This window comes from Geotrypetes seraphini, chromosome 10 (genome assembly GCF_902459505.1).
Source record: "Geotrypetes seraphini chromosome 10, aGeoSer1.1, whole genome shotgun sequence".
Classification (NCBI taxonomy): domain Eukaryota; kingdom Metazoa; phylum Chordata; class Amphibia; order Gymnophiona; family Dermophiidae; genus Geotrypetes; species Geotrypetes seraphini.
The window spans coordinates 79661852-79683859 of record NC_047093.1 but is presented as its reverse complement, the minus strand read 5'-3'; the positions used below and the strand labels follow the sequence as shown (position 1 = coordinate 79683859).

Sequence of the window (22008 nt, the reverse complement as noted above, 5' to 3'; positions counted from 1 at the left end):
CTCTCCCTCCCCCTTCCCCTCCCCCAAGCACACCCGGACCCCACAAGTACCTTTTTAGTTGGCTGGCCAGAGAAAGACACCAAGAATGGGAAGCCCCACCATTCAGCGGAGGCGGCTGGGCATGCCGGTTGGAATAAGCATCCCTCTGGCCGGCCAACTAAAAAAGGTACTGGGTGGGGGCTGCCGGGGGATGTCTTGAAGTGGGGTGGTTTTTGGCAGGAGGGGACTGGGCATCTCTCCTGCCGGGGATTATTTTGGGGTTTCTGGCAGGAGGGATTGGACATCCCTCCTGCTGGCTGACTTCGCAGTGGGATGGGTTCCCTTCTGCGGCCGCTAAACCGATCACGGCAGGGAGATTCCCTTGCCTCGAGCAGTTCAATGACCACATCTAGTTGAAATGTAGGTCAGCATTTTGCTGGCCTACATTTCAGGTGCCTATTGCGGCCCTAGGGAGATGCCTAGGGCCACCTAAGCTCACTTAAGGCCACTTCCAGGTGAAACCATGCCCATGCCTAGCCTTGGGTGCACTTAGGCGGCCCTATGCACCTCCCTTGGCTTGCGAAGATACCTTTAATGTAGGCAACCTGCCTCGGGGTGTTTTTTAAATGTGCATCCTGATTAGCTGGTTAAACAGTGGTAGGACCTCTATCGCTGCCTACAATTGGGATGCTGTTTATAGAATTTGCGGTGACGCGGGGCAGGAATGATCTTCCTATATTCCTGCCCTGTGTAGAGCCATGCTGTGCACCTGTGCTGTGAATTCTTGTGGTCTTATGAGACTATTAAAACACCTAATATTAACACGCTTTTGTTTAAGAGTGATAACAGAGAAAATTCCCTTCAATGAGACAGAGGATCTCAAGTGTCTGCGGTTAAAACCTTAGAGCTGATCATAAGGAGTAACCTATATGCAGACTATCATTGGTCCTATTTGTCTCAATGGGAATACTATTTTAAAGCTTTTTAGATATATATATATATATATATATATATATATTTATATATATATATAAGAGAAGTTTTCTATTAAAGAGTTTCTTTCAAATTTTAGTTGCAGAATACTCAAAATAATTGTTGCTCTATATTAGTTCAGTTTTCATTCTCAATCAATCTTGAATTAAAGCATTACTTAGCTTGGGTGAGGATTCTCTACCCAACCAAATCAATCCAGAGGCAACATTACGACGGAAGATCTCCGTTTCGCCCTACAGTCATTAGTTTGAGCTTCTTCAAGAAATTGATGCTTTAAGATTGGAACTACTGCCTTTGCCAGCACAGCGGCATATATTCACCGGTGTGACTCCAGCTTAAAGTGTGGAAAGACTACAACATTAGATAGATTGTGAGCCTGCCAGGACAGAAAAGGAAAAACACTTGAGTACCTCAATAAATTAATGTAAACCATTCTTAGCTCCCTTGGGAGAACGGTATATAAAATTGAATAAATAAATAAATAAAAATTGAATAAATACATTTTATTCAGAATATCTGCTTATGTACTCTTGTCACCTTGGAATGGTGCTTTCTAATGCCAAAGAACATTTAAGTACTTGCTGAAACTCCTAAATAGTTCAGACTTTTCAACCTTTTTTATCAGTTTTTCTGCAATGCTCAGAAATGGAAATGCATGTTCATAGAATTCTCTTTCTGGTAAATTACAGTGCAGTTCCCAAAGATAAGGACAAACAATGCTTCAAACTTCGCCAAGGCATTGATAAGAAGATTGTTATTTATGTTCAACAAACATCAAATAAAGAACTGGCCATCGAAAGGTATCTTTTTCTGGTTTTTTGTTGTTGTGATGCACTGTGGTTTGTTATTTTTGTGATACATATGATTCTTCTGTATTCTCTTCCCTTCCAATTCCTTCCCTGTAATTTCCATTTAAGTGGGCTTTGATGCCTCTGTCATTTATGAATTTTACTGAAGGTCAGGGAGACAGACAAATCAGCAATTTTGGTGAAAGGGCATATAAGTCCTAACAGTAGGTGATATTCCTATACTTGTGAGTTGATTGCAGAAGGATGAAATTTACATTCTTCAGCTCCGCCTCCTTCAGATTTTTCCTTCTGAAAGCGAGTTGAAAAGGTTTGATTCTGATCTGCTCTGATAGCCTTTTATTATTTTTTGAGTTTTTTATTCACATTTGAGACTTTTGGGACTAGAGAGGTTTCCAGTGATCCAGGAGAAACTCTGCCTACGAGTGGACACAGTCTCTGAAAGTAGTCTGCAGATGGCAAGGCAACCCTCGGGGTTCCTGTCTGGCTGGCCTGCATTTAGTCTTGTGGAGCTCATGGTCTGTTCCCCTTGAAGCTAACTTGTATCCTCATTAATCAGGTGCTTGAGCACAGGATGTTTGGCCCCTGTGTTGGTCCAGCAGGTCTTAATGGGTGCCGGCTGCATAAATTCCTTCCCTGTTTGCACGTGGATCCACAGGGGTTGAGGTCTTGGTCGAGCTTTAAGTCTGACTGGCAGCCTGAAGATTCTATCAGTGGACTTGGTTTGCATATTGAGGCAGTGTCTTCTCCAGTTTCATTTTTGGTGACAGCTGAAGCAGGTTAGCCCAGGACCCTAGCATTTCAAGTTGGTAAGCAACAATCTTGGTTAGGTAAATGTATTCAGCAAGCTATGTTATCCTATTGCTGTTTTTGGAAATTAATTAAGACCACTTTGTTCGATAAGTTTATTACTTAGTGAGTTTTATTATTGAAATTCTATTTTTGTAAATATTTGTATTTTTTACTGTGTTATTGTATTTCGCTGATTGTCCAGCACTTTTTAGTGTAAACCACCTAGAACTTTTGGTTATGGCGGTATAAAAGAATAAAGTTATTATTATTATTTCCTAGAATTTTTTTGACCCTTTAGGGCAGTGTATCTCAAACTGTGTGCCTCCTGAGATTACAAGTGTGCTTCAGCACACTGAGGAGGAAGAGAGGCGCCTGCCAGCGCTGCCCGATTCACCAAAGGCCTGCATGTTGTCCCCTTCTCTCTAGTGTCCTCCGGCTTCCCCCCTGGCCTCCCGGTCTCACCTTTAAAGCTAATTAAAGCAGCCTGCAGAGGATCACCGGTAGGTAAAATGATTTTATTTTCAATATAGTGATTGAAATGTGTCAGTTTTGAGAATTTATATCTGCTGTGTATATTGGGTGTATATGAAAAATGAATGGAAAAAATTGCATTACAATTAGTAAAGGAGATGGGATCTGGGGCAGAGCTTGGGTGGGCCTAGGGAGGTCTGTGGTTGGGATACTTAGTTGATATTTGTTAGACTTAGGGGGTACTTAGCTTGAAGTAGTTGAGAAACACTGCTTTAGGCAATCAGCTGGCGCTAGTGCCTCTCTTTCTCTCCAGCCCTCTTCCCCTGCTGGCACCCCCCTACTGTCGTCTTAGGGCCCATCTGGAGGACCTCTGCACTTGCGCGGATGTTGACATGATGATGTTGCACATATATGTGATGTCATTACGGTGACGTCCGCGCACATCTGGGTGCTTCAAGCCATGGCCACTACCTTTAGTGTGCCCCGGTTCGATAAAGTTTTCCCTGGGCCATTTTTAATGCGACTATGCTGCCACAGTAGCTATCTTGGATTTTCCTGATTTTGATTAAAAGCCTCCATCTGCACCAAAATCACCTCAATTTCATTCAGAATCACTTGGAATGGACTCCTCTAGTGGAGATACCCTTGTCAGATTTGTGTTGGATGGCTGGATGAACAGCGGCCATGTACCATGTGCCACAGGACACATGAGAGAGGGGTGGGGGCCTTCGGCTTAGCCCCTTCTGGTACCCTTAAGGCTGGGGGATCATAGAGGACTTCTTATAATGGCAAAATAATGTCTCTAGAGACTTTGGAGGGAGATTGGGTGAAGCGCAGGTGCGTGGAACCAGTGAAACCAAGAGGCAACTGTAGCGCTACCAGTTGTATGCAGCGCTGGACAGCAAAGAGCAACCCTAATGGGTGCTGCGGAGATCCCTGGATAGCAATTTACCATGGAATTTGTGAGTTTGCTTTGGAAAGCTTGCTTAAGTTGTTGAAAATCTCCTGTAACTGGTGTGGAAGCAATGGTGGCCCTTGCAAGGGGACCTGTCCTCTTCAGGTGCTTTCTCGTTGGCAGAGATGCCTAAGCAAGAACCAAGGAACCAGTCAAATAAAGACTGGGAGGGACTGGAAGTCAGATTTCAATACAATACAACTTCTTATATCCCACAATTTTCAAAAGGGAATCATTGCAACTTACAGCAAGATGAATTACATTTGTGATATAGTGCTGTTGATAAGCGAGTTTTATATTTCTTGGCTAGTTTAAGGATGGAAGTCTGTGGGATGAAGAGGGCTGGGAAGAGATATGTCTTTAATCTTTTCCTGAACAGGCAATGCTTGTGTAATCGTCACAAATAGGCAGGTAGACTGTTCCAGATATGTGGTTTTAGGAATTCGAAGGTAGAGTTAAACATCATCCTCTTCTGACGTACTCCTTGAAAGTTTGGAAACTGTATCTTCTGTTGAAATGTTTTTATTTGTTTTTAACAACAAAAATACAGATCAAAAACAGTATAATACATCCTCAACATTGAAAACTAAATCAGAACTCTTATCTCCCCCCACCAACCCAAGAAAAATAAACTCTCTCACGCAGTGGTCCTATAGGAAATGAAAGAGATAGACTAACCATTTAACAGTCTGCTGCAAGCATGTACAGTCAAAGTTTGCCAGAAAGGCTCCCAAATGAAACAATAAAGTTTTCCCTAAGGTGAATCAATGTTCACAAAGCCACTGTGCTCCATGACAGCCCTTGTCTATCTGTCTCATGCATAAGAGATTGCCAATGATGATGATGAGGTGGGTCTGCGGAAAGCCAAGCAGACAATATCGTTTAAGGCCATCGGAACTGAGCGTGTCAAGAAAGTTTGCATTCCCTTGCGTTTTGGAAGGGCAAGTGCATACATGCCAAAAAGAGCTTGTGGAATAGGAGTCCATTGAAGTTGCCACATAGTCGAGACAGAATGACCCAAATGATGCCAAAATGCTGAGACTTTAGAACAAGACCAAAATTGGTGTTCCAAAGAGGCATAAGGTTATCTACATTTAAGGCAACAATGGGATTGGGTAATTGTCATACGATATGCTCGTGTTGGTGACACATAAACGTAACAAAAACTTGTGTTGCAATTCCCAATGAACAACATTTGAAGTTAGTTTAAGAGCTCTCTTCAAAGAATGTTGTAACTGTAGTTCAGATGTAAATCTTCAGTAGAAACGGTATCTTAAATTGCTGTGTGGGCCTTGAGTTAAGGAAGATATGTGAGACCGGAATGTTGGCCACTAGTCTGCTGGAGTTTCCTCCTGGGGTATTCGGGGTCATGCCCAAACACTGGAGGTCAGGAGACCTGGCCTCCCGGTCTCACCTTTAAAGCTAATTACAGCAGCCTGCAGAGGATCACCGGTAGGTAAAATGATTTTATTTTCAATATAGTGATTGAAATGTGTCAGTTTTGAGAATTTATAACTGCTGTGTATATTGGGTGTATATGAAAAATGAATGGAAAAAATTGCATTACAATTAGTAAAGAAGATGGGATCTGGGACAGAGCTTGGGTGGGCCTAGGGAGGTCTGTGGTTGGGATACTCAGTTGAGGAGGGAGAGGACCCGACAGTATGCCGCCTATTTAAGGCGATGTTGATGAAGCTTATTCCAGAGTCGCTGTGGGAGTTAAACAGAGACTCTGCAGACTGCAGCTGCACTTTGTTTAACTGAGTGCTTCCCAGGCTCAGACTTCATTTTTGCTTTCACATCCAGATTACTGCTACAAGAGCATTGGGAGGTCCTAGAGGTCTCCCTAAGGGAGTCTAAGATGATGACAAGGCTGTATCTCAAAACTCTTAAATTTCAACAGTTATTTTTCCAGCAGAAAGTGAAATCACTGGTAGCTCAGTTTACCAAGTATACTTATCTCCCTAATTGTGTGTGTGTGTGTGTGTGTTTGTGTGTGTGGGGGGGGAAGGTGTAGTCTTAAAGGATGCGCAGAACCACAGGGTCAATACAGTCCTTGAACATCACTTTGAAGCCTTGGCCTTGGGGTTTAAGGCAGCCTCTGTGGCTTCTTTCATGGCACGTGTCTGTCAGACTAGAGTCATGTGAGTATTTCACCCTCAATTCCATGGATTGCAATTTTCCGAAGTAGTCGTTCATGCGGAACCTTGTCGAACGCCTTCTGAAAATCCAGATATATTCAGTGTCGAGTGGATCGCCCTTGTCTATCTGTCTGTTTACTCCATCAAAGAAGTGCAGCAAGTTCGTCAAACACGATCTGCCTTTGCTAAAACCGTGCTGACTGGTCCTCATCAGCCCGTGTCCGTCAAGGTGATCAATAATGCTGTCCTTTATCAGTGACTTTACCATGTTTCCCGGTACCGAGGTCAGGCTCACCGGTCTGTAGTTCCTCGGATCTCCCCTCGAACCTTTCTTGAAGATCGGTGTAACATTCACCACCTTCCAGTCTTCCGGAATCTTTCCCGATTTGATCGACAGATTGGCTATTAGTCGAAGCAGTTCAGCTATGGTCCCTTTCAGTTCCTTGATGACCCTTGGATGGAGGCCATCCGGTCCCGGGGGTTTATCGCTCTTAAGCCTATCAATCTGCCTACATACCTCATCTAGACTGACCGTCAGTCCTGTCAGCTTTCCGTCTTCATTTCCAGCATATAGCCTGATGGGTTCCGGTATGCTGTGTACATCTTCTTCGGTAAATACAGATGCAAAAAAATGTGTTCAGTTTGTCAGCGATTGCTTTGTCCTCCTTTAGCGCTCCATTCATTCCATGGTCATCCAACGGTCCCACCACTTCTTTTGCGGGTTGTTTCCCCTTAATATATCTAAAGAACGGCTTGAAGTTCTTCGCCTCCTTGGCTATTTTTTCCTCGTAATCTCTTTTGGCCCCTTTTACCGCCTTAAGGCACCTGCTTTGATGTTGTTTGTGCTTGTTCCCGTTTTCATCCGTTTTTGACCTTTTCCATTCCTTAAATGAAGTTTTCTTGTCTCTGCTGGTCAGTTGTGCAGCACTCCAGCTGAAATGTTGTCAGTTTTACATGTACTGGAAGTAGACAATGTGCAAGTCTACTATCTCAGCAGGAAGACCCTACTCCCGGGGGAGTTATCACTGTCCCATTGGGCATTCGAGTGCATAGTGAGACGCTGGATGTGTCCAATCCTTGATCTCATGGCATTGGCAGACATCAAGAAGGTGGCTCGATTTTTCAGCAGAAGAGTTGAACCAGTAAGTGAAGGCTTGGATGTACTAGTTCAACTGTGACTGGCATAGGGTCTGCTGTATGTGCTTCCCCCAAAGCCCATGATAGATTGGGTCATACGTCGGATAGCAGACCATCATGGACAAGTAATTCTGGTGCCCTCATATTGGCTACATCGGCTGTGGTATGGGACTTTGTGCATCTGCAAAAGGATTTCAAGCTTCTAGTGCATATAAATATCCTGTCTCCCCTGGAGAATCTGGAATGCTTTGGTCATACGGCATGGCTTTTGAGTGCGCACCCCTGGTTCAGAACTTTTCATAGGTGGTTATTGCTACCCTCTTTAGAGCCAAGAAAGCTACCATTGCAGCATATGCTAAGGCCTGGAGATTGTTTCAACAGTGGTGTGCAGCAGATCCTGTAAGAGCTCCAGTGTTAGAGATTTTGGCTTTTCTTCAGGCTGACTTGGAAAAGGGACTGGCAGTAAGATCCATTAAAGTGCAAGTTGCAGATTTCTCGTGTTTGAGTTGAGTGGAGTAGGGTTCCTTGGTTCTGCATCCAGATATAGCCAGATTTTTGAAGGGTGCACTCAAGTTGAGACCTCTGATAAGACAGCCATTTCCCTCATGGAACCTTAACATTGTACTGAGTGGCCACAGCAAGGTGCATTTTGAGCCTTTGCAGGAGGCTCCCTGCTGAATCTGACAATGAAGATAGTTTTTCTGGTAGCAAACATCTCTGTGATGTGAGTGTAGGAAATACAGGCATTTTCATGTAGGGAACCGTTTCTCAGATTTATAGAAGCAGGAGTTTTTCTTTGTATGGTCCCTTCATTTTTGCTGAAGGTGGTGTCAACATTCCAGGTCAGTCAGGAAGTCAAACTACTTGCTTTCCAGACCACGAGTTTTAAAAAGAGGGACAGTTTTGAAATTGCTGGATGTATGGAGAAACTGTCTTCGATTTCTGGAAGTAACTAATGAGTTTCATTTGTCAGATCATCTTTTTGTTTTAACCAATGTGCCAGGCTAGGCAAGCCAGCATCTAAGGCACCCATTTCTAGATGGATTTGTTTCATTTGCATACATTGACTGTGGTAAACGCCTCCACTTTTTTTGAGAGCACACTCCACGAGAAATGTAGCGTTTTCTTGTCTAAGACATAAGCAGTTCCTCCTGGAGAAATTTGTATGTCAGGTATTTGGACCCACTCATCATGCATTTACAAAGTTTTATAGGGTAGATGTGGCAGCTAGGGAGGATACTGCTTTTGGGTCCTCACTGTTAAAGGCAGGCTCTTCTGTCTTGCCTCAGGATCTAGAGACTGCTTTGGTACATCACCTACTGTAAGGACTTATATGTCCTTAGCACCAGAAGGGAAGATTAGGTACTTCTGTCAGTCTGGAGTTTGCCTGTCTACTGTTTGGACAAACAGAGATGTCCAGAGCTGGAGATTTTCTCCTGTCAGTCAGACAATTAAAAAAAAAAAAAGAAGGGAAAGAGAGAAAAAAAGCATAAAGCAATAAGTGAGACTCTGCGAGCTCTATAAGTTTAATGCTGGTTGCATTTTGATGGGTGGTTGCTGTTTGTGCCATCTAAGTTGTTTATGGTGGTGTTTGACCTTGTTAATTATTTCTTACAGAGCAGAACAGAAATGTTTTAGCGGGGAGACTCCCCGTTCCCCTTCTTCGTATTTCTTTGTTTTAATGCTGTTTGATTGCTTTGGTACAAACTGAAGGGGAATCTCCAGCACTGGAGAAGGAGTCAAATCTGAAGAATGTAAATTTCAACCTTCTGCAATTAGCTTGCAAGTATGGGAATATCACCAAGACTCATATGCCCTTAATTCAAGAAAGAAGATTATGAAAGTACCTGTTTTCCCATGGCAACCTTCAAAACAGGTGCCATAGTTAGACTGCACACCCACCAGGACAGATGGGAAAAAATACATAGAGTACCTGATTACTATTCAATGTACACCGCTTAGGTATATAAGAAATGAAAATAAATAAAACATCCGCCATTGCAAGTAATGTTCCAAATATATGTTATACTTAAGGGATTGTAAGGTTTGCAACATATATGGCAAATTAAACAAATTGCAGAAACCATGGGCCAGGGGAGTAGACATATGTGGATCTTGGGCCATTGCCACTTTCCCCTTTTGGAGTCAGGTCCACCCACTCAGTGGCAGCAGCACAGGCCTATTAGAGGAGAACCGGAGGCAGTGTCTGCATCTCCACTATGTAGTGATCACCTATGTTAACCCAAGTCTTGCATGGTGCCAAGAAAGCATGTCCGTACTTTTAGTGTGAAGGCATGTTCAGGGGTGGTGTTTGGGTGGAGCATGGAAAAAGTAGCATTCATGCCTATTGTAAAAAAATATGCAAGTACATGCGAGTACTATTCCTGTTTCTGAGCAGGCATAAATTCTGTAGCTTCAGTCAAGGTACAGTTCCTGTTTCTTTGGCCTTACGTGCCTGTCTATCTATAAAATGATATGTGCTTTTATAAAATAGTCATGAAATAGAGACCACCTTGGCCTTCACACATAGTGAACTGATAAATGCTGATGGTTTCTAGTAACACGTCCTTACTTAATATTCCCCTCCCCAATCACACATGCACTCTCCCCAGCAAATAACACACTAGTCATCCCCTTGAACCTTATTTACCAAAAATATCCAAACTCCTAAATAAGCATCTCCCTTAGGTATCCATTTAACCTTCTCCTAAATAAGCATCTCCCTTAGGTATCCACTCAACTGATTCCTTCAAAGTTAGGTATCTTTCTTCAGTTGCCTATATTGTTTTCCCCACTGAACCTTGTAACTACTTGAACCCTGTCAAGCTATTCTATCGATAAATCCAGATATCTTATACTTGTATTTCTATACCACAACATGTAATTTACTTAAATCGTTGTAATGTAATTCTCTCGGTAATGTCCTGATTAGAGAATGACACGGTGAAAAAATTGGTCCCCGTCACCGCCCCGTCCCCGTCTCACCATCCCCGTCACCGCCCCGTCCCCGTCTCACCATCCCCGTCACCGCCCCGTCCCCGTCTCACCATCCTCTTCACCGCCCCGTCACCGCCACTGCCACCCCATTCACCGCCCCGTCACCGCCACTGCAATCCCATTCACTTTTCTTTATTTACGTATAAAGGAAACATTCTTTAAAACTTTAAAACTTAGTTAAATATTAGTTAATAACTATACAAAAACAAAACACGCAGAGAAAAAATTAATTAATATAAATTCTCAAAACTGACACATTTTGATCACTAAATTTAAAATAGTTGTTTTTCATACAGTTTTTCAATCACTAATCTTCCACCACCCCTGGGGCTAGCAATGCAAAAACAAACACGACATGTACTTTAAATGCTTACAATGTTAGCCTATATGGTAATTAGACGCGGCCGCTGTACCTAATCGCGGCAAAGATCTCCCTGCCGTGATTAGCATAGTGACCGCGGCTACGGCTGCAAGTCTCCCCTCCCCCCAGCGATCACGGCAGGAGGGCACCCAACCCCTCCTGTAGACCCCCCCAACGGCCCTCCCGACAATCGCAGCAGAAGGGTACCCAACCCCTCCTGCCGGTCCTCCCAATGGCCTCCCCTAAGATCGCCGGCAGGAGGGTACCCAACCCCTCCTGCTGGACCCCCTCCCAACGAACCCTCCCACCCCGGAACCCCCTTAGTCTTACTTTCCAAGTTGGACCGGACGGCTCCTCACACGTATGGCCAGCAGGCTTGCCTCCGTCCAAATGAGGCGGGCCCGCCCCTACCCTGCCCAACCCACAGGATCCTAGGGCCTGATTGGTCTAGGCACCTAAAGCCACTCCCGCTATAGGAAGGGCCTTAGGTGCTTGGGCCAATCAGGCCCTAGGATCCTGATTGGTCTAGGCACCTAAAGCCTCTCCCGCTATAGGAGGGGCCTTAGGTGCTTGGGCCAATCAGGCCCTAGGATCCTGTGGGTTAGGCAGGGGAGGGGAGGGGCGGGCCCGCCTCATTTGGACGGAGGCAGGCCTGCTGGCCAGACGAGCGAGGAGCTGTCCGGTCCAACTTGGAAAGTAAGACTAAGGGGGTTCCGGGGTGGGAGGGTTCGTTGGGGGGGGGTCCAGCAGGAGGGGTTGGGTACCCTCCTGCCGGCGATCTTAGGGGAGGCCATTGGGAGGACCGGCAGGAGGGGTTGGGTACCCTTCTGCTGCGATTGGCAGGAAGGGTTGATCTGACAAATGAGGAGCACGGTGAAACACAGGTAAATAGCGGTTCCTAGAAGGGGGTACATTGGCCCGCGGGGACAAACCTGTTCACCGTTTCCGCGGTCGGTGAATGGCCTTGTCCCCGTCACCGCAGCGACTGCTAGTTTTCTTCCCCGTTTTCGGCGGTGACCCGCGGCTTAAATGCGGTGGCCGCGGGTAAACCGTCACCGTGTCATTCTCTAGTCCTGATCTCTTTTAACTGTAATCCGCTTAGAACCGCAAGGCACAGGCGGAATAGAAATCACAAATGTAATGTAATGTAAAGAAGCAGGAGGAGAATTCAGTTTACAGTCACATGGTTAGTACAGTACTTTTTACAGTGAATCGGAGGCATGCTTTATTAACCTTGTACAGCAGAGTTTCTCAACTGCTTACTGGAGACACACCTAACCAGTCTCATGATATTCATTGTGATAATCCTGAAAACCTGCCTAGCTAGGTGTGCCTCCAGGAAAGGGTTGAGTAACACTGATGTGAAAGTCTCCTTGTGTCTTTATGTCAAAGACACTGTCATAATCTTAACTACAGTGAGAAAATAGCTCTTTAGGTGGATCTTATTTCAGGAAATTTATATTGTAGCATATCTTTCCTTTAATTAGAATAAAACAAAGGAAGTGATTTTAAGCAGGGCTTAATGAGTTCAAGGAGCTAGTTATGAGTAACCCTAAGAGTTCATAGATGTTATCTCCTATTGTGAGGTCTTATATCCTAGACAAAATATATCTGCCCCTGATGCAAGCATAGAAGTGCCAAAACTAGTTGGGCATTTGACATAATATTTTAAGTGGCTAAAGTTTAGATCCCCACCGTGTTTGTTTATGGTTGCTCTTTTAATAAATATTAATCATGCATGTTGGATAGTGGTAAGCAACTTCCTTTGTTTTATACTCACTTTCTGCTGCTGCTGTGAATTGTCTCTTTAACTTAAATAATTTAAAAACATCAGGTTGATGCAAATTAGCCTGGTTTCCCAGTGCTATATAACACCCACTTAAAATTTGTCATAGTATTGGTGTTGTTTTCTTACGTGAACTATGACCCTCTTTTACTAAGCTGAGGTAGAGATTTCTACTGCAGCCTCAAGCACTAAATGCTCTGATGCTGCTCCGTGACTTAGTAAAAGCGGGGAATGTTTTGCTGTGCGTTCTGGGTTCATGGTCTGTGCACTTGTACACAGCTTAGGGAACACTGTAGTGTAGTGGTTTCCAAACCTGTCCTGGGGGCTCCTTAAGTGGGTTTTCTGGATATCCACAATAAATATTCATGAGAGAAAAATGTATGCACTTCCTCTATTGCAGTGGTCTCAAACTCAAACCCTTTGCAGGGCCACATTTTGGATTTGTAGGTACTTGGAGGGCCTCAGAAAAAATAGTTAATGTCTTATTAAAGAAATGACAATTTTGCATGAGGTAAAACTCTTTATTGTTTATAAATCTACCCCCCCCCCCCCCGAAGGCCTGCATGCTTCCCCCTTCATTGCAGCATCCTCCAGCTTCCTCCCTAGCCTCCTGGTCTTAGTTTCAGCTAATTACCGCAGCCTGCAGAGAGGATCACCAGTGCTGCAGTGCTCCTTGCAAGCTGCCATCGGCCTCCGTAGCATGTTTCCTCTGCCGCAGTCCCACCCCTCTTCTGACTTCAGGGCCAGGGTCACGGCAGAATGAACACGCTGCTGAGAATGACGGCAGCCTGCAAGGATTGCTACAGCGCCGACAATCCTTCCTGCAGGCTGCGATAATTATCTGAAGGTAAGAGTGGGAGGCCAGGGGGGAAGCTGGAGGATGCTTCAAAGAGCGGGCAGCACTAGTTCAGACTACGGGCCGCAAAATAGTACCTGGCGGGCTGCATGTGGCCCCCGGGCCGTGAGTTTGAGACCACTGCTCTATTACATAGTATTTATGGTGTTTTTTTTAATGTGAACTATGGGCCCTACATTGCATGCAAATTTCTTTCATGGATATTCATTGTGGGTATCCTGAAAATTTGATTGGCTGGAGAGCCCCCAGATCAGGTTTGGGAACCACTTTTGTAGGGGATGATGCTATTCCAATGTACTGAACTGGAGCATTCTTTTATATCTTTACTGGAGATTATTTGGAGGAGATAGGGTCACAACAATCCTAATTGTGGAGAATTTAAAAAACAATAAAATATAAAAATAAATTAAACTGAGGTATTACTTGCATTAAAACAATTACCGTATATACTCAAATATAGGATGAGATTTTGGGGCCAGAAAAATGGCCCAAAAATGGGGGTCTCGTCCTATATTCGGGCCATCACCCAACCCTCTCCCAGACTTCATGCAGGCTTTTGGTAGGCCGGGACAAGAGGGATCCCTCTCATCTCCTGTCCCAGCCAGTGCTCAATACTGTTAGTGTTGAACATTGTTCACTAAAGGTGTTGGCATCTCTTGGGTCATGCTTACAAGCACTATGCAATAGGCACTATTCTTGTGTGCATGACCAAGGAGCCCTGACCCAATTAAAAAAAAAAAAAAAAAAAATCCCTGGTAGTCTAGTAGCGGACCCAGTCCCAAACCATACTACCGGCTCAGTTAACCAGCTCTCTCACACAACCAACAAAAAAAATCACCGGTGTAAAAAAAAAAAAAAGGTCCACCGAAGCACCAGTGGCAGCATCTTGAGCCGCAAATCCTCCCCTGTTCCTTCAAACCACCAAGCCCTGAAGTAGCTACAAACCCCCTCCCTCCTGCCCTGAAGCACCAACATAACAGTGGTCCTGAGCCGCAAAACTCTCCTCCCTCCCTCTCTCAAGCCCTGAAGTGGCAGAAGCAGACAGCTGTCCTGAGCCGCAAAGTCCCTTGCTCCCTCCCTCCTTACCCAAGCGCAGCCAGACAGCAGGAGGCAGCCTCAAAACAGGCTGCTCTCGGCCAGCCCTGGCAGGTCCTTTCCTCTGACACGTCACTTCTGACGCATTGGAGTAAAGACCCTGCCAGGGCTGATCATGAACAGCCTGTTTTGAGGCTGCCTCCTTTTGATCGGCTGTGCTTGAGTAAGGAAGGGTGTGAAGGAGTTCATAGCTCAGGATCGCCACCTGCTTCTGCTACTTCTGGGCTTGAGGGAGGGAGAAGGGCTTTATGGCTCAGGACCGCTGCCATGCTGGTGCATATCTGGTATCCACCAATCCCTGTGGGTGCAGGATAACTGAGATTATATTGTATAATATACTTGTTGATCCAGTGGACTACCTCCCTTTCAGACCTGATCCTCTTCCAAGTCAAAATAATATCCTCCTAGTGTTCTAGTGGACCCCCCCAGCTCAAAAAGATATATCTGGTGATCCAGTGACCTGGCCTGGTCAGGCCAGGCCCTAGCTCAACAACCCTCCTCTTTGACCATGTGGGCCAGGACCTCCTCCAGGTTCCTATCCCCCCTCCCCCCCAAGTACCTTAGGCAGAAGTGGCAGGAGAAATGTCTATTTTCTCCTGCCTCAGGGCCCTACCTCCTTGTATGATGCTTAGGTCCCTTCCAGTGCATACCAGAATGCACTGGGCAGGACACCACCATGTTGAAGATGCAGGCCCTGAGGCAAGAGGGAGAAGACATTCCTCCTGTTACTTCTACAGGAAAGGTACTAAGGAAGGGGCTTGGTGAGAGGTTATAGCCCACATGATCAGGGGAGAGAGAGGGAGTGGAGTTGTTGAGCTGGGCCCTGGCCATGCCATACCACGCCACTGAACTACCAGGTATATCTTTTATGGGCTGGGGGGTATGCACCAGGAATAGATTTTTATTTTTTGGTAGGAGATTTTATTTTTGGTTGGAGTGACCTTCCTGCCAGTGCCTAGGTGCTGATTGATTCATGCACTGACAACAAAATAAAAGCAGGGCACTACCAACAGCTCAGAGTTGTCAGTAGTCTGAAAGGGGTTTTGATTTGCGGGGCCTTTTGGTCTGGCATAGCACAGAATCTGTTAATGAGCTTATTTAATATTATTGCGATCATTAGCATGGGTATTTCCGTCACTGCTTCCATGATGATAAAGCAGTGGCCAAAAGCATCTGTGCATTAGCTGTAGAATAACATTTCATGTAGATTAGCTAAAACTAGTCTAAATGAATGTTGCCAGCATGGTGGGCTTTGTGCATCTGCCCCTAAGTGTCCAGGTTTTGTAAGTGGGCCTGAATGTGCTGTGTTTAGTTAAGGATGAGATAGCATTGGAATCATTGTTCAAATGTATTTCAAGTTTCAAATGTATTTCAAGTACAAATGTATTTAAAGTTTCAGCAATACCTTAGAAAAAAATGCATTTGCTTAACTGCTCTTTGAAATGGGTACAAGTGGATCGATTTTTTACTCCATCAAAAATTACAAAAACTAGGGGACACTTGATGAAGTTATAGGGAAATACTTTTAAAACCAATAAGAGGAAATATTTTTTTCACTTGGAAAATAGTTAAGCTGTGGAATGCATTGCCAGAGATTGTGATAAGAGTGGTTAACATAGCTAGTTTTAAGAAAGGTTTGGACAATTTCCTGGAGGGAAGAGTTCCTAGTCTGTTATTGAGATAGACATGGGGAGAAGCCAGTGCTTTCCCTGGATTGGTAGCATGGAATGTTGCTACTACTTGGGCTTATGCCATGTTTTGGTGACCTGGATTGACCACTGTGAGGATGAGCTATTGGGCTGGATGGACCATTGGTCTGACCCAGTAAGGCTATTATGTTCTTAACATACAGTGTATCCTTTCAACAATAAACATTTTTTAGCAAATATATATATATATATATATATAAAAACTATGGTTACAAAATACAATAAATATCCCAAAACCGTAAATAAAAAAAGCCCTGCAACAGATAAAATACAAATATGATGTGACAAACACTTAACATTTGCCATCGATCTTGATCCTATCTAAGCCCAAAAGATACTAACTATCTAGCTTAACTCATAAACTTGAGAATATCCCCTCAAGATTATAACCCAACTTTGAACTTGCTTTTCCTGGTGTCAGCAGCAGACAAATCCAGACAAATATGAGTCCACTTGAGTCATTAACAAAGGTTCACTCTTTCATCTGGATTCGTCTGCTGCGATTAAAGAAAAGAAAATGATCAGGTCATACATTTTATCTTTGACCTCTCTATTCTAAGAGAATTCCTTAAGAAGGATGCCTGATATGCAAAAGACGTGCACTGAGAGAATTCTAACCAAATCCTAAAAAGCAAAGAGAGAGAAATTAGCATTTTTTTTTTCATTTTGTGTGCTATAGGCCAGTATTTCTCAACATGTGGTATGCATATCCTTAGGGGTATGTGGGCTGCTTGTTGGGGGTACACTGCCTGGCCGCCGCCATCAGGGATCCCTTCCTGCCCGCCCCCTGCTGAAGCCGCTGCCTGGGATCCCTCCCTGCCTGTCTGCCCGTCTGCTGCACCACCCCCGAAGCTGATGGGGATCCTGTTACTTCATTGGAGCCGGACTGGCTCCCTCCTCCCCCAGCAGCACTCTGTGCAGGGACACAGGCAGCGAGTCGCATGCTCTGTAGTTGACCCGGAACCTTCTCTCTTTTGTCAGAATTGACATCAGAGGGAAGGCTTGTGGGCCAGTCACGTGCAGCGTGTGAATTGCTGTATGCACTGTCCCCACACAGAGTTGTTGCTGGGGGAGGATGGAGTGAGTCCGGCTCCAACAAAGTAACAGGGTCGGGTTCAGAGGTGGTCTGACAGGCAGGCAGGCAGCGGCTTCAGCATGGGGCAGGCAGGCGGGTGGGTAGGGATCCATGGCCGTGACTGAGTCTTCTGTGGATGGGTTGGCTTTGTGGGAGGGGGAGGGGATCTCCGGCGTGTAAGCAGGGATCTCTGGCGTGCAACTTAATTTTGGGACAAAGCTGGAAGTCAGGTAGGAGAGGGGACACAAACTCGAAACAGAAGATAAGGAAGGCGCATGAACATGGGACACAGAAGGGAGGGAATAGAAAGGGAAAATTGATGAGCATGGGTGAGAGTGAAAGATTGTGTACACGGGGAAAGGAAGAAAGGAAAATTGGGCATAGAGCGGAATGAGGTAGATGCATGGGGAATGGAAGGATGAGAGGGAGAAATGTTGGATATGGTGGTGGAGAGGGCAGATGAAGGGATGCAAGGGGGAGGAATGTTGGACATAGTGATGGAGGGAGAAATGTGGCAATTGTGCTGTAAGAGGAGTGAATAGAATTAGAAATGGGCATGGGCTGGTGAGTAGTGGTGAAAAATGCTGCACATGATCCGGGGGAATGAGAGAGGGAAAAAATTTTGGTTGTGGCAGTAGAGGGGGTGGGATCTCTCAAGACAGATGGATAATGAGAGGGAGACATATTGCCAATAGGGGTGGAGGAGAGAGGAAGAAAACTTGGACTCGTGGAGGGACAGAGAGAGATGTTGGTTGGGGAAGGGAATGGGATCCGGAGGAGAGGAAGCATGTCCGCTTCAGCTTTTTTTCGGAGTTCTGGGGGAAAAGCTGAAGCAGACAGGAGCACAGGTAGTATTCTCTTCTATTCTTCCTGTTAGGGGCAAGGGAAGGGATAGAGACAAACGTATCCTGAAGACAAACGAATGGCTGCAACGATGGTGCCGGGAATTGAACTTCGGATTCCTGAATCATGGAGAGGCACTACAGGGACTCCAGGGACCAGACGGTCTTCACCTGACCAGCAGAGGTAAGAACGTCTTCGGACACCGATTAGCCCGCCTGCTTCGAAGAGCTTTAAACTAGGTAAGTTGGGGGAGGGTACCCACTTATATACCAGTGCAGTAAGTAACAATCCTGATGTGGTGATCCAAAACTCCGTTTATAAGTCTGAGGTAAGTATCCTAACTGCAGAAGGTTGGTTAGGAAACACTTTGCCTCAGATGGGGGACTCTCTACAGGGGTCTAACAAGCACAAAGAGTGGAGAGCTATGTATGTTAACGCACATAGTTTAGGGAACAAAATTCTAGAACTGGAAACAGAAATAGTGAATGCCGACCTAGACATGGTGGCAATATCCGAAACATGGTTCACAGACTCTTATGGGTGGGATATAACTATACCAGGGTACGACCTACTTTGTCAAGACAGGAAGGGTAAGTTAGGAGGAGGGGTAGCACTTTACATCAAAGAGAACATCAAAACAGCCAGAATCACAGATGCCAAGTACACCGGGGAATCCATCTGGGTAAACCTGGCCAGAGTCGGAGAAAAATGCCTATACCTTGGTGTGGTATACAGACCTCCAAGACAAACGGAGGACAAGGACACAGAATTAATTGAAGACATTGAGAATATCACTCTACGGGGGACGCTGTTCTGCTAGGGGACTTCAACATGCCTGATGTAGACTGGAACACACTTTCAGCGACATCTTGTGGTAGCGGGAGGATATTAATGGCCATGAAGGGAGTACGGCTCAAACAAATGGTACTAGAGCCCACTAGGGCCAAGGCCATCCTAGACCTCGTACTCACAAACGGGGAGAGCGTCTCGGAGGTCTCGGTGGGAGAAACGCTAGTCACAAGTGACCATAACATGGTATGGTTCAACCTTAGGAAAGGCTTCCCTAAATCACAAACAAAAACGAGGGTACTCAATTTCCGGGGCACAGACTTCGCACGCATGGGAGATTTCGGTCATCAGACACTGCAGGATCAAGAAGCAACTGATAATGTGGAAGCAATTTGGTCAACCATGAAATTGACCCTACACGAGGCAACTAACCGCTACATAAAATCGGTAAATAAACAACAAAGGAACAAAAAACCCCAATGGTTCACTGATGAGGTTTCGCACCTCGTCAAGGAAAAAAAAAGAGCATTTCTTTCATACAAACGTACGGGGAAAGGGGAAGCTAACATTGAATACAGGACTAGGTCTGCAGCAGTCAAAACAGCAGTCAGAGAGGCCAAACTTGCAGTGGAAGAAACTCTAGCAAAGAACATTAAGAAAGGGGACAAATCCTTTTTCAGGTATATTAGTGACAGGAAAAAAAAACACAAACGGGATAGTACGCCTTAGAACACTGGATGGGAACTACGTGGAAACTGATTCCGATAAAGCCAAACTACTGAACGAATACTTCTGCTCGGTCTTTACCCATGAGGCACCAGGGCACGGACCACCCTAAGTACAAATAAAAAAGCCAAAAACAGAAACTATTACTGTTGGGGGATTCCATCATCAGAGGCATTAACCTTGGAACACAGGGCGAGGAGACCAAAATAGTGAAATGTCTTCCAGGATCCTCAGCTACCAGGAGTTCCAGGCAAATACTGACTATAATTAAGGAAGAAACTAAGGATTTTAACACTGATGTTGTTATCCATTTGGGAACAAATGACCTGGCCAACAACTCCACACTTGCAGCACAGAAAGCTTTTCGGGAGCTTGGTGAGGGCATGAAACCTTTTGTAAAGACTTTAGCTTTTTCTGAAATACTGCCTGCATATGGAAAAGGAGAGCAAAGAATGAAAAACACAGAGGACTTTAATAGATGGCTCAGAGCCTGGTGTCATCAAGAAGGCTTCAGGTACATAGGAGGATGGGGAAATACATGGAAGGACAAGAAGCTATATTGCACTGATGGGCTACATATTACTACAGCAGGAAAAAGAAACCTTGCAGAGAAATTGAGACAATATTTTTCTAGGCATTTAAACTAGAAGGTGGGGGTGGTGTGTGTACGAAGGACAATTATAGAGACCACCCCCGGCAAAAGAAAAGATGTGATAGTAGTAAAGGCTGCAACATAAGCAATATCAGCAACTCATTTCTTAGTATTGCAACGGAAAGTGAAACGACACAAAAATCCATACGAAAAAGGAGATTATCGCTGAAAAATAGCTGGAAAGCGATGACCACAAATGCTCGCAGTCTAAGCAACATAGCTCATGATCTGCAAGCCCTGATATTAGAGGCAGATCTAGATATTGTTGCTATCACAGAGACATGGTTCAGTGAATCAAATGGATGGGATGCAAACATACCGGGATATAATCTTTTTAGGAAGGACAGAGATGGTCATAAAGGTGGAGGAGGAGCTCTCTATGTAAAGATCAATATCCAAGCGACCGAAATGCAAGGGACCTGGGGAGAGGAAGAAGCGATATGGATTGCTCTGAAAAGAGAAGGTGGAACTTCTATCTATGTGGGTGTAGTCTACAGACCTCCGACTCAATCGCAGCAAATTGATAAGGATCTGATTGTGGATATCCAAAAGTTTGGAAGGAAAGAGGAGGTTCTGCTGTTGGGAGATTTCAACCTGCCGGATGCGGACTGGAATGTTCCGTCTGCGGAATCGGAAAGAAGTAGGGAGATTGTGGATGCCTTTCAAGAGGCTCTGCTCAGACAAATGGTGACGGAACCCACAAGGGAAAAAGCGATATTGGATCTGGTCCTCACAAATGGAGAGAGTATCTCTAATGTTCGAGTGGGTGCTCACCTGGGTAGTAGCGATCATCAAACGGTTTGGTTTGATATAACGGCTAAAGTGGAGAGCGGCCGCACGATACTTAAAGTCCTAGATTTCAAACGTACGGACTTTAATGCAATGGGAAAGTACCTGAAGAAAGAGCTGTTAGGATGGGAGGACATAAGAGAAGTGGAAAGACAGTGGTACTAAGCTGAAAGGAGCGATAAAAATGGCTACGGACCTTTATGTGAAGAAAATCAATAAAAACAAGAGGAAAAAAGGAAGCCGATATGGTTCTCCAACCTAGTGGCTGAGAAAAATAAAGGCGAAAGAGTGGCGTTCATGAAATATAAAAAAAACCCAAGAAGAGGAGAGCAGAAAGGACTACAGAGTGAAACTGAAAGAAGCCAAGAGAGAGATACGTTTGGCGAAGGCACAGGCGGAAGAACAAATGGCTAAAAATGTAAAAAAGGAGAGATAAAAATTTTTTCAGATATATTAGTGAAAGGAGGAAGATAAAAAATGGAATTGCTAGGCTAAAGATGCTGGGAAACAAATATGTGGAGAGTGATGAGGAGAAAGCAAATGTGCTAAACAAATACTTCTGTTCTGTGTTCACAGAAGAAAATCCTGGAGAAGGACCGAGATTGTCCGGCAAAGTTACACGAGAAAATGGAGTAGATTCTGCGCCGTTCACGGAGGAGGGTGTTTATGAGCAACTTGAAAAAACTGAAGGTGGACAAAGCGATGGGACCAGACGGGATCCATCCCAGGATACTAAGGGAACTCAGAGAGGTTCTGGCGAGTCCTATTAAAGACTTGTTCAACAAATCTCTGGAGACGGGATGTGATTCCTGGGGATTGGAGGAGAGCGGATGTGGTCCCTATTCATAAAAGTGGTCACAGGGATGAAGTAGGAAACTACAGGCCGGTGAGCCCTCACTTCAGTTGTTGGAAAAATAATGGAAGTGTTGCTGAAGAAAGGATAGTGTATTTCCTTGAATCTAATGGGTTACAGGATCCGAGGCAACATGGCTTTACAAAAGGTAAATTCGTGCCAAACGAACCTGATTGAATTTTTTGATTGGGTGACCAGAGAGC

The 22008-nt window shown here is 44.9% G+C and overlaps 1 protein-coding gene across 1 annotated transcript in view; it reads left to right on the top strand.

Annotated features, from left to right (window-relative positions):
- RABGAP1 (RAB GTPase activating protein 1) overlaps positions 1-22008 on the top strand; it is a 539836-nt gene that overhangs the window by 124278 nt on the left and 393550 nt on the right. The window contains exon 7 of the mRNA XM_033960742.1: positions 1662-1772. Within this exon, the coding sequence (XP_033816633.1) occupies positions 1662-1772 (111 nt within the window). The remainder of the gene's footprint in view (positions 1-1661; positions 1773-22008) is intronic.